The sequence below is a fragment of the Cebidichthys violaceus genome, unplaced genomic scaffold (genome assembly GCF_023349555.1).
Source record: "Cebidichthys violaceus isolate CVI_PGR_0920_01 unplaced genomic scaffold, fCebVio1.0.p SCAF_639, whole genome shotgun sequence".
In the NCBI taxonomy this organism is placed as follows: Eukaryota; Metazoa; Chordata; class Actinopteri; order Perciformes; family Stichaeidae; genus Cebidichthys; species Cebidichthys violaceus.
The window spans coordinates 9,240-21,598 of record NW_027176860.1 but is presented as its reverse complement, the minus strand read 5'-3'; the positions used below and the strand labels follow the sequence as shown (position 1 = coordinate 21,598).

At 38.1% G+C, this 12,359-nt stretch overlaps 2 protein-coding genes across 3 annotated transcripts; both read right to left on the bottom strand.

The window, feature by feature from the left end:
* Nucleotides 1-181: 181 nt before the first annotated feature.
* On the bottom strand, nucleotides 182-2,773 carry LOC137890243 (uncharacterized). Its single transcript, XM_068734405.1, has 6 exons — nucleotides 2,738-2,773; nucleotides 2,312-2,614; nucleotides 1,890-2,219; nucleotides 1,160-1,294; nucleotides 1,017-1,060; nucleotides 182-935 (listed from the first exon to the last, which is right to left on the bottom strand). Exons 2-6 carry the CDS (start codon nucleotides 2,367-2,369, stop codon nucleotides 801-803), a joined length of 702 nt encoding a protein of 233 aa, XP_068590506.1. The 5' UTR covers nucleotides 2,370-2,614; nucleotides 2,738-2,773; the 3' UTR covers nucleotides 182-800.
* Nucleotides 2,774-5,766: 2,993 nt separating this feature from the next.
* LOC137890242 (uncharacterized) lies at nucleotides 5,767-8,069 on the bottom strand. 2 transcript variants are annotated; one of them, XM_068734403.1, is made up of 6 exons: nucleotides 8,006-8,069; nucleotides 7,543-7,866; nucleotides 7,060-7,416; nucleotides 6,806-6,925; nucleotides 6,640-6,683; nucleotides 5,767-6,543 (listed from the first exon to the last, which is right to left on the bottom strand). In XM_068734403.1, exons 1-6 carry the CDS (start codon nucleotides 8,046-8,048, stop codon nucleotides 6,409-6,411), a joined length of 1,023 nt encoding a protein of 340 aa, XP_068590504.1. In that variant the 5' UTR covers nucleotides 8,049-8,069; the 3' UTR covers nucleotides 5,767-6,408. The 2 variants fall into 2 exon arrangements, with proteins under 2 accessions (XP_068590504.1, XP_068590505.1); XM_068734404.1 differs by lacking the exon at nucleotides 6,806-6,925.
* Nucleotides 8,070-12,359: the final 4,290 nt, after the last annotated feature.

Sequence of the window (12,359 nt, the reverse complement as noted above, 5' to 3'; positions counted from 1 at the left end):
GAGGTGTTTGTGTGTGAACTGTATCATCTGTATAGAAAAAGATTATTGTGTGGACATTTAGTTGTATGGAGCACTTAGTTATTGTAAAGGAAAAAGAGGGATACATATTTTTAGTTATTGTACTAGTTTCCTCAAGCTGCCACTCAAACAAATCTCCAATAGAAAAAAAGTAACATAAGTAAACTTTTAAGACTTTTATTAAACCATAACATAAAAGTGAATTTAAACTCTTCCTGCTTTGTGGTCTCTATTTGTAGACAAAGACAGCTACATGATGACACCACAGGTTTTACTTATCATTATGACTGCGGTAGCCTTTCCTGTCATGCATTTAACCAGCACCACAACTCTGCATTTTACTCTGAATGATGAAAACAAACTTTCCAGTTTATACTTCACATTACACATTCAATTTCACCCGTAACATCTAAAATGTTGGTAGAACTCTGATCTTAGAAGTGTTAAAGGTTGTTTTTAGGAGAAAGGATTAAAAAAGAACCAACACAGAACACAGAAAGTGCATGAAAGTGAAGTCAGTGTGACGGCATCATAGATGGATGACAGGCGTTCGATCAGCTGCGCTTATCCCGGTTTCCAACATACATAATGGAACACAATGCATTGTTTTAATGCAACCGACTAGTTTTACATGTCAGAATAAGAACAAAGCATTATATCAAGGTATACATCATATGCACAACACTGCCTATTAGCCACATACAACAGCCTTTAACTTGAAAAAGAACAACATCAGCTATCACATGCTTTACCAACTGATCTCAAACCGTCCACTTAACATGCTAATCCAACCCAAAAGCCTTAACAGCAGCATAGATCCTCTCTCTCTCCGTTGTTTCTGCGTCCCTCGTTCCACCTCTGCCAGACTTCATCGCGGTAAAGACGACAGTAGAATAAATCCACGTGTCTTCATTTCTCTGAGGAAATGTATTGCACATTATGTAAGATGACAAACACCAATAAAATACTAATAGTGATTATGGATAAGTTGATCTTACCTTTAAATTCATTTTTGCAATATTTTCTAGCATGGAAACAGCAGCTAGAATATGAAATATAAAACAAAAAAGGTTTGTTACAATACTAATGATAATAAGCGTCAGCTAAATAATGTGAGATATAGAGATTTAACTTTCATTACCTTCATTATTGCAATAATCACACTTGTTTTTCTTGATGGCGTAAATGAGGACGGCTGCAACATTCACACTAATAGTAAAGACAGCACACAGCAGGACCAGAAATGTACCATCACCAAAGAACCACAAGCCGGTTTCTGAAACAAGAAAAGAAACAGAATGACATCAGGTGAAACTACATGAGATTAAAATCAATCTGTATGGACACTTAACATTTTTTATTTCCTTATTGAACTATTAAACCACACTGACCGACTGGTAGGTTGGTAATTAATGACTTATGATGTACAGCAAAACATTGTTCAAACCAACAGTATTTTATTTCCTTTTCTTCCTATCATTAAGATAGGATAATACCAAATATGATGCCCAAATCATTTAGAATATTTCCATTTCATGAAATGGTGCAGCCATTTACATTACAATCATTTAGCAGACGCTTGTATCCAAAGCGACTTACAATTCAGATTCTATCACACCGTATATCTTGCTCAAGGACACATCGACATGCGACTAGCAGGGCTGGGGATCGAACCGCCGATTCTCTGATTGAAGGACGGCCCTGCTCTCCACTTACCCACAGTCGCCCAACCTAGCCGCACAAACTATTAATGCAGAAAATATCCTATCATGCTGTCAAACAGTGTTGATTAAGATTACTTTTTCAATTTTCAAAGCATGTAAGGAGGCAATAGAAGGAAGAAAATGGTTCAACTAAAATATAGCAGTTACCGTCAATATCTAGTTGTGTTTCATTTTCAGAAAACCTCTCCTCACATGTGGCCACAGCACAGTAGTAAGATCCAGCATCAGAGGAGGTGACGGTCATGAAGAAGCTGTAGATAAATGTCTCTGGGTTCTCTTCATGTTCTTCAACAGTGTTTCCTTGAGTATAATTAAAACCTGGATGATATTGATGAGATCCAGCTCTAACACAGCACACACCGTGTTCTCCCGGACATGTTTTGATCTCAGAGTCAGAGAGGACTGAACACTTCTCCTGAATCACCGAGTCTCCTGGACGGACTGGATCAGATGGAGGGACTGCAGTGATATCAGGTTCTGGGGATTGAAAAAAAGTCAAGAACTTAATTCATTTTAAAACTAAAGACAACTGATGACTTGTTTTGTCATTAAATTAAGGTTGTGTTTACCTTCAACTCTCAGGTCTGTTGCTTTCAAAAAAGTTAAGTTCTTTTGGGATGTTTTCATACAGTAGTAAACTGCAGTATCACTCGTCTTTGCTTTTTTAATACGCAGAACAAATGTTCCAGGCTCTGCTGTGACTGTAATGTGAGGATCACTATTTAAGCTAAATGTTTTTCCTAAGAATTGAGGAAAGTTCCCAGAAACAACCCTGATCCAAAACAAGCTTCCTGAAGATTCACGGGTACAACTCAGGTTCACATCACTTCCAACACCAACAGTCCTCGTCTCAATGATCTGATCTGTGCATTCTGAAAAGACATTATTTTACATCAACGACAAAGATCACAATAAGAACAATACTTACTATACTATACTAAGACTATACTTTAAAATATGTCTGGAGTAGATCTGACATTTCTACATGTACTTACGCCCCACTCTGAGAATCAGCAGTAAAAAAAATATGATCATTTTCTTGATATTCCACTTCAGACTGCTGTAATGTAGACTGCATTAAGACGTGATTTGCCCAAATGTAATCATATCAAGTGGGCGGTAACTGTTTCAGAGCAATCTGATTGGCCTCTCTTACAGTTTGGCGTGTAACACCAGAGAGGAAGTAAAATCAAACATCTTTTCATCTAAATACATGAAACAACTCCAACAGCCCGTTTTCGTTTCATGATGGGTTTCTACAACTGACACTGAGAGTAAATACAGCAGATGATTAGATCTGATCTTATTGTGAAGTACAGTTATCCAAAAACAGAAAACAAAGATTTTTGTGTTGTACATCTTTAGTATTTTCTTGGGGTTGTAGGCTGATTTCCAGAAACCCTGAACAAGATATATTCATGGGGTGTATCGTCTTTAAAGGACCTTACCTCAACCTATCCAAAGTACATAGTGGGAAAAACGTCTGCATTTGTTACTTATGTTTTCTGTGATTCCGTGGCGAAGCAGCAAAATCAGTTGTTTTTCATCATCCCATTGACATACTTGGTGTATTGAAGCTCTACAGAGTGCATCTTTAGTTGACGTGGGAGAAATATATTTAAAAAATCATCCTTTTTCTCGACGATTACATTACATTTCTAACAGCAAAAATGGCGTCTAAAAATACAAGTGCAGAGGATGTTATCGACGAGGATTTTTTTAATGTGTAGATTTGACCGTGTAGATTCTTAAGTGTTTTGGCTGACTCAGGTATTCAGGTGGAGCGAGGCCGCTCGAGGCTGCTGCTGCTCCGGGGAGGGTTTAGCCAGCTGAGACCCTTAAGAACCAGAGCTTCAGAATCATTCCGCTGTAATGAATGTCAGCATGGGCAGTTCTTGTTGGATGATGTCGCTGACGACGACCCCCAAGTGAACAAGTAGCGGGTGGTAAAGTTTTCTCCCTCACTCAAAAGCAACCAGCAAACCAGAAAGAAAACCACAAGTGGACACCTTCACAATAACAGTGACACGAACACCTGACAACATAATCCAGTACAGCACCACAAACTCTGGTATCAAAAGAATGACCAAAACAGAGTGGGGGTTTTGAGCAAACCTTGATTTAACTCACAAAGTGTAGAGACTGAAAATAGAAAAGACAACGGAAAAACTGCAGCGACGTTTGTCAGACCGCTGTATTGCGGTTTGTGGCCTTCATCTGGATCAACATATTGTTGACCACAAGCCAAAACACGTCGTAGGTATCAGTGAAACCAACATAAGTTGTTCTTAATAAAAGTGTTACTGGACAAAAAACAACAACATACAATAACATCAATAGTTCCTGACACAATGCTGTGTGCAGCCCCTGTACACATAATACACAGTTACACACTGAAGGGTGGACGCAGAAAAATGTCTGTGAAGAACAAAAACTGTAAAATGTAACATCTCAGAACAGAAGCCATGCAGGGAATACTTTCATGTGCTTTAAGTCCTGTTTAGTACCATCTGCTTTTTCTGTGTGTGCACAGCACAGCTTGCAGCTGACAGACAGACACAAATAGACACACATTCACTGTCATCACTGACAAACAACTGATGCATGGAACATTGTTGTGGTTAGGCTATAAAGGGGCTTTTTTTTTTTTTACTTTCTCTTTCTCCGTTTTTTGAATCAATATATTTACGTTCAAATTCAATTAAAACATGAACTAATGTGCATCTGCGATATTTCAACATTGCACATGCATACGAATGTTGATAATTGCATCTTTTGGAAAGACACGACAGATTATGACATTTGTACTTTGAGTGAGCACATTAAGAAATAAATAAAGTAAATCAGTCATTTCCCCATTCAACTTTACCCTCACTGCACATCCTGTTGAAGCCTAGTCTGTTCTGAGTAAACAGCTATGATGATTGGTCAAAGGGAGGAGAATCAGCCCACCGCAGACAGTGTGTGTCAGTGTAGCTGTTGCATGTGGTTTTACTTGTTCTTCTCACGACAGATGTGCAGAATCTCTATAGGAGAAGGCCTCTATAGGTGCTGTGAGAACAGAGAGGTGGAGGGGTTTATTCATCCGAGTGGTTGTCCTCAAACATTTGTTCATGAACATGAACTGGGGACGTCACAGTTCATGTTCGGCATCTTAACAGCTGGGCCACAGGGCGTTTCTTTCATTAATTAGTGGGTAACCAAAATGCACTGCAATCCAGCCAGTAGACGTCACACAATACTAGAAATGTCAACCTGCTAGTGGCGTTCCATGAAAAGTTGGGGGATCAAAACATCGATTAGGACACATCTTCTGGAAACCTTGACCGTCTCTAAACTTTCATTTCAGTCCATTCAACATTTCAGTAAGGATCAGTATTGTAGCTGAAATAGGCATTTGCCATATAAATTGCTATCGGCACAAATTAATGTTTAAATCAGTAACATATTGACACAATGTAACGTTAGGTTTAGGCAACAAAACCACTTGGTTAGGTTTAGGAGAAACATCAAGAACGTCACTTCAGAATGACTCAACGACACCCATTTAGCTACGTCACTAGCTCTGACGGTTGCATCTATAGTCGCTTGGATGCGTTTAGTTTGTGGTAAAAATTACTTAAGTTAATGTTACACTAAGCAGTTAGTTAGCTTAGTTAGCCCCACTTGTTTCAAGCCAGAATTAAGCACAAACACATCTCACAAACTACACATATGCCACTAAGCCAACCTTAATCACCACTAAATATCTAATATACATATATATATATATATATATATATATATATATATATATATATATGTATATATATATATATATATATATATATATATATATATATATGTATATATATATATATGTATATATATATATATATATATATATATATATATATATATATATATATATATATATATATATATACTATAGCTCAATGTAACTTTTTCACAACAACCCTTAAGGTTATGATATATACCTGAACGTCAATACTAAAATCATTTTTATAGGAATCACTTCAACAAATTACTTATTCAATTACTGTCTTTATTTGCAAATAGATTTAGACACACAGTATAGTTTCTTTGAGAGGTTTGATCGTTTTTTCTTTTGCCCTGATAATTCAAAACACTTTTAATATTTAGATCTTAAGTTAATTTAGGGTTAAGACTGATTGTATGTCACATTGCTTTTAACTTGCAGGAATTATGAAACATATATGTTGTGGTTTATTTCTGTAAAAGTATTGTACTAGTTTCTACCGTGTTGCAAACATTTAATAAGAAAACCAATCAATCTCCCTGTCTTATACAAGATCAACTAACTAAAGTTATTTTCAAAATAAACAAATTATGACTAAACACTGAAATTATGCCAAAAGAGAAAACCTTTGAAAAGACTGAAAGCGGTACACCTTAGCATTGATACATAGAGAAGTTTACAGTCTTAAAACTGTACATCAGACAAAAGACACAGATGGAAACCTTCTTCAACCCTCTGACTCTTTGAAGGTCAATCTTTCAAACAGTCAACAATGCACAAAATTAAACAAGAATTAAGAGATATGAGATGCTGTAGAATATCAACAAAAGTCATTAAAACGTGTCAAAATGAAACGTAGAACATTTTTCAGGGTTATCAAAGTGAAAGACTGTAACCGATAGATTGTTAATCTTTCACTAAATTCCTGACACCAGTGTAGGCGGTCTCTCCCTCTGCTGTTTTTACATTCTTTCTCTCTGCTCTGCCAGTTTTCCTCTTGGTGAAGGTTGGTGCAGAATAAGCCAACATGTCCTTATTTCTCTGAATAAATATGAAAACAGCATATTTTAATTTCTATAGAGTGGAAAGAAAATGACAATAACTTTTCCATTGTGATCTTTTCTTTATAGACCTTACCTGCTGACCTTGGTGCTCACCGCTGACTGTTGCAGCAACAGCAGCTGTGTTATAAAATAAAAACAGAGATTTAGGATGAAAGACCCTGCAGGTTAATTTACACATGTCAGTTGTTTTAATTCTGGAAAGTTAGCTTTTGCAAGATACTGTTAGAAACGTGTATTACCGTTGGACTGATTACAAGTTTTCATCTTGATGGTATAAATCAGGAAGGCAATAACAATCAGACTAATAGCCAGAGCTGCAAATAGCAGAATCAGAACTGTGTTGGCCCAAATGTTGAGTGCTGAAAGTATATGAAAATGAGCAAATAATTGAAGTTAACTATTTTGACAAGATGATATAAGGCATATGGTACAATTGCTTTGTGATACATGATCTAAATGAATCCTGATTTATATGGAAATATTCTGCCGTTACCTTCAACTTCCAGTTTTGTTCCGTTTCCAAATAATATCTCTCCACATGTGGCCACAGCGCAGTAATAAGTCCCGGAATCAGAGGAGCCGACGTTCTTAGAGAAGCTGTAGACACATTTCTGTGGAGAGTGAGCCTCAGGACTCTTCTCACATCCAGCACTGTTGTTTCTTTGTGCATAAATGACACTGGGATGAGATCCATCTGATCCGGCTCTGAACCAGTACACACTCTGTTCTTCTGGACACGTCTTCTTCTCAGAGTCAGAGAGGACTGAACACTGCAGACTCACTGAGTCTCCTGGACGAACTGGATCAGATGAACGCTCTTGTATGACGGCAGTGATATCAGGTTCTGGCCCTGAGAAACACAAACATGATAATAACCATGCTTTAGTGAGCATTGAAGTACTTAAGAAATGTTTTTATCTTTATACATACATGTAGGATAATTAAATGATGTAAACTGATTTTTATAAATGTTTACCTCCAATTCTCAGAAATGTTCCGTTCAAAAGTATCACATCGAGTCGGTTCACTCTAAAACAGTAGTAAACTCCAGTATCGCTTTGCTTTGCTTGATGAATATGCAGGAGAAATGTTCCAGGTCCTTGTTTTGTTGTAATGCGAGGAGTCGTATTAACACCATCTTGATCAAAAGTGTATGTTCCTTTAAAGAATTCAGGTAAGTTTCCAGAAACAAGCCTGATCCAAAACAAGGATGATTGTACCACAGATTTAGTGCGAGCACAAGAAAGAGTCACATCTTGTCCAACACTCTTTGTCTCAAAGATCAGATCATCTGTGCATCCTGAAAATGTGAAGAGAAACACGGTTCAGTGGTTGTTGACAGAGAAAGAATCAGGTATGTCCTGCTGAATTACTGTAAGAACATGACAATGATATAAATACATATCTGAAGTAAATCTGACATTGCTACATGTACTTACGCCCCACTCTGAGAATCAGCAGTAAATAAAAGATGATCATCATTTTCTTGTTAATCCTCTTGAGACTGCAGTTAAATCAGATCAAATTAGAAGATGAAGTGTCTTAACCTTTTAAACCCTAGGCCTGTAATCATGTCAAGTGGGAGGGATCAGTTTCAGAGCAATCTGATTGGCCTAAAAATATGAATCAACACCAACAGCGCACTTTTGTTTCATGGTGAGTTTCTACAACTGACACAGAGAGTAAATATGACATGATTTGATTTGATACTAATGTGAACCACATTTATCCAGAAACAATCTAGTTAAAAAGTATTTTTCATTCACTCTTGTACCATATTTATGAGCGGTGTAGCCTGGTTTCTAGAAACCCTAAACTAGATTGCTGCTGCATTGATTCATGGGGTGAGATATGATCTCTGTACAGAATAAACTAAGCCATGTCCTCCTCTCATGATTAAGGTGTGGTTAAAGTTAGGCAACAATAAAGACTTTACGGTTAAGATCATTGGAATGACAACTTAACAAGATTTAAGGGGGAATCCAGCAATTCAAGTATTACATTCCCAAAAAGTTAGAGAACTTACAAGAGACGGATAAAATTCTTAACAAAGAGTAACAAAGTATCCAAAAACACTGGATCCTACATTTCCTTTAGTGTGACTCAAAAGCGTCTTTCATTAGAGCTTCACTGACTATAGAAGTCTCTTAATAAACTTAAACGCTCCAGTTTGCAGTGCAGAATTTTAGTTCTCCAAACCCACTGATGGATGTAAATGACAAATTGCAAACAAGTCCAATATGAATGTATCTCCAAAAGAGAACCGGACTGAATTACTGCCACTCATTATGTTTGTGTGTTAGCTTACACATTTAAGGATTGTAGCATTTATGCATCAAAACTGAGATCCAGCAGCTTTGTGGTTAACTCATGACTCTAACATGTCCTGCTGTCTAAAGAACAGTGACAATCTCTAAACTCTTTACAACCCAGCGTCCCGGTCATTTTAAGCCTTTGTTTGTGTAATCTTCACACAGTTGAGTGCTTGTGTTTGTGTACATATTCAGCATATTACATGTCCTCTCTTTTCTGCAGTAAGTGGCTCCTCTGTGTTAGACTGTTCCAACTCCTCCCCTCTGGTAGGCGCTACAGAGCACTGTACGACAAAACCACCAGACACAGGAACAGCTTCTTTCCACTGGCCGTCACTCTGATGAACAATTAATCAGACATACTGCACTATGATCTCCAGTTTGATTTGTGTGCAGAAAAGATGCATTCATCCATTTGTCATCACGATACACAGAGATAGAGACGTGTTAAATGTTATGCACGCTAGCCAATTCAGATGCTCCACATCATCAGTGATGACCCGCCCACTCCTGCCTGTCAGTCACATCAGCAGGAAGAGCACAGCGTACAGAGGAGGGCGGTTCAACCATCCGTCCTCTATTCTCACCTCACTTCTTTTCAGGGGGCTGGTGAGAGGCAGCAGCAGAGCGCCACTCTCACAGGATCACATTCACCTGGAGGAGATTTAAAGTTTCTGACCCGTATATTGTTATCTGTACAGTGTGAAGCTGGGACAAGACCCCAAATAAAACCATATAATCAATAACAAGGTGATTATGAATAAACAATCCTGGGTCACTTCATTCACAGTGGTTGACGTCTTCACACTAACATTAAAATGCAGCCCAGTACAACACCACAAACTCCAGCGTTATAATAATGATCAAAACAGCGTTAAGGTTTCCTCCCAACGAGACAGTTGTATGAAGAAGTAAATTATGAAGACGACCGTCTATCTACAGTTTAGGACCGAAACTTCAGTCACATTTGTTAAACCAGCTCGCTGTGGTTTGTGGCCTTCATCAGGTTCTACATATTGTTGACAACGAGCCAAAACACGCTTTGTACTTTCTCTCACACACACACACACACACACACACACACACACACACACACACACACACACACACACACACACACACACACACACAAAGACACAAATAGACACACATTCACAGTCACCACTGACAAACAAATGATGCGTGGAAACTTAAGCATTGTTGGGGTCGGGTCTCAAACTGAGGTGTCGATACAAACCTTCTTCTCTCACTCTGCTTCAGCCTCATGAAGCTCGTTTTGAACAATGTTTTACCTTTTAATAACACACTTGTTGTTATGATTGTTATTAATATCACATCAACTAACAGGAGTAGGTTAAGGGTTCAGGAGGGTCGGACAAACGCACCCAGTCACACTATGTCCCGATCATTTTCCATCACACTCCTTTACAGTTTTGTGCTGTTCATTTGTAATTGCTGTCAGAGGGGGAGGTGCTAATCCTTCACTGGACCCACTCTGGTCTATTTGTCGATGCAGAATTTTGAACCTTGATCTTAAGTTAAGTTTGTCTGATTATCTCCAAATAGGTGAGGAAGCCTTGTTTAAGTCTGTGGTGCGGCGATAGACTCAGGTGGTAAATAAATCTGCAGATTAAAACAAAACATGCAAATATGCATCTGTGATATTTTAAGATTGCACATGCATATGGTCGTAGATGGTTGCATCTTAAGAACATGAAGGATAGACAGTATCTATACTTTAAATGAGCACAGCAACAAGTAAAAATAGAACAATAAGTTTGTCTGCTGAATTGATTGTAGCTCTTCCCTCACTTCACATCCTGTTGAATAGTCTGATGTGAGTAAACAGCCTTGAAGGTTGGTCAAAGGGTGCAAAGATTTCCCACCACAGCTTCAGTCTGTCAGTGTAGCTGTTGCATGTGGCTTTGCTTGCTGCTCTCGCTACATGCAGAAGGGATTTACAAAGTGCTGTGAGACCAGAAAGAGTGACAGGTTTATTCAATTGAGTAGTTGTCCCCTGACATGTTTTTACACTGAATATGTTTTAAAAAGGAAACTAATTGTGTCTACAACATGTAATGCTCAGTATGTGTGTAACTGCTGCACACAAGTTCACTGGTGAAAACTACCGAGAGTCTATTTGATCCCTCTCACTTTGTGTCTTCATGTGCACATAACTTTCAAAGCAGACATTTCGACTTGAGAAACACACAAGTGTAACTTCATTAATTAAATGGGCCTGTCCTTAATGTTATTGGTTTTACTAGTGCTTTTTGTGCTAAAACAAATCAAAGTAGCTGTTATTAAAAAAGAGGAAATGATAAACAAAACTATTTAAGAGTGTTTGCAAGATCATCAAGATTTAGATGAAGATCAAAATTGCAATACTTTATCATAATGACAAATTGTACATTCATGAGGCCTCTTTCTCTCACTGTAACCAGTGACATCTTCTTTGTGGCTTTGGCCACATTTCGTCTCACCTTTCCCCACAACTGTCATTAGAACCAGCAGGCTATGCTGTAGCTAATGCTATTTCAAAAGTCCTCCTTTTCACCTCTTAGTGTTGATTGGACGGCCAAATTTAGACAATTCTCAAAACATTTGAATCCAGCTCCAGGATGAGTTTAGCCTAGCTTAGCACAAACACAGGAAGTAAAACAGCTAACCTACACTGAAAGAGAAAAATACTGTCTCATTTACATGTTGCATGTCATCAGCAAACAAGCTAGCCAACAATATATCCAAAAATTTACAAAAGTCAACGGCATCACTTTAAAACTGGACTTCAGCCGTTGGGACAAGCAATGTGTCAGTAAATGGCTCCAGTGTGAACTGTTTATGAAGCCACTGATTTTTTCGCAAGAATCCACCTTGTCAGGCTTCAAGTAATGCGTTTTTGTCCAAACCATTCTGGTTCGAACCGATCAGCATCCTGAGATGATCTAGTGGCAGCAACAGGCGTGTTTTAGGTCTTTGTGACACGACAAATGCTGCTTCAGCATCACTTATATTAATGTAATTCTGAATAGGGACGTGGTCCCGTTACACCAGATCTGGAGAGTATTTCTTCAGTAAAGAACAAAGTACAGCGCTGAAGACTTTTCTCAAAGGAGAGGGTGTTTGTTCCCGACTGACGGTGATACACAGATGGTTCATCCGATCACCTACTGAGTACTTTTTTTTTGGTGCTGTGTAACAAACCAGTTGCCACTACAGGTTAATTTAAAGTTATGGAAATTTCTTGCAAAAAACAAATAGAAAGTGTGGATTGTGTCACCTGTGCATGTGATTAAAATCCAACATTTCTGCACATCGTGACATTTAAATACACACATGCAGTCAATAAGACTGATTTTGCTGTTGAAAGACTTTCAGTACTTGCTCTTAAATAGGCCAAAAACCCACAAAAAATGGTTATCAGAGAAACAATACATTTAGTCATGCAGTCTGAATAACGACACTGCTTTGAAAATACAAC

Coding starts and splice junctions, on each gene's coding strand:
- LOC137890243 (XM_068734405.1), bottom strand. CDS start 2,369: ATGAAAACATCCCAAAAGAACTTAACTTTTTTGAAAGCAACAGACCTG. Junction 2,220..2,311: donor AACAGACCTGAGAGTTGAAG/GTAAACACAACC, acceptor TTCAATCCCCAG/AACCTGATATCACTGCAGTC. Junction 1,061..1,159: donor TGATTATTGCAATAATGAAG/GTAATGAAAGTT, acceptor TTCATATTCTAG/CTGCTGTTTCCATGCTAGAA.
- LOC137890242 (XM_068734403.1), bottom strand. CDS start 8,048: ATGATGATCATCTTTTATTTACTGCTGATTCTCAGAGTGGGGC. Junction 6,684..6,805: donor AACTTGTAATCAGTCCAACG/GTAATACACGTT, acceptor TTTATAACACAG/CTGCTGTTGCTGCAACAGTC. Junction 6,544..6,639: donor GTGAGCACCAAGGTCAGCAG/GTAAGGTCTATA, acceptor ATATTTATTCAG/AGAAATAAGGACATGTTGGC.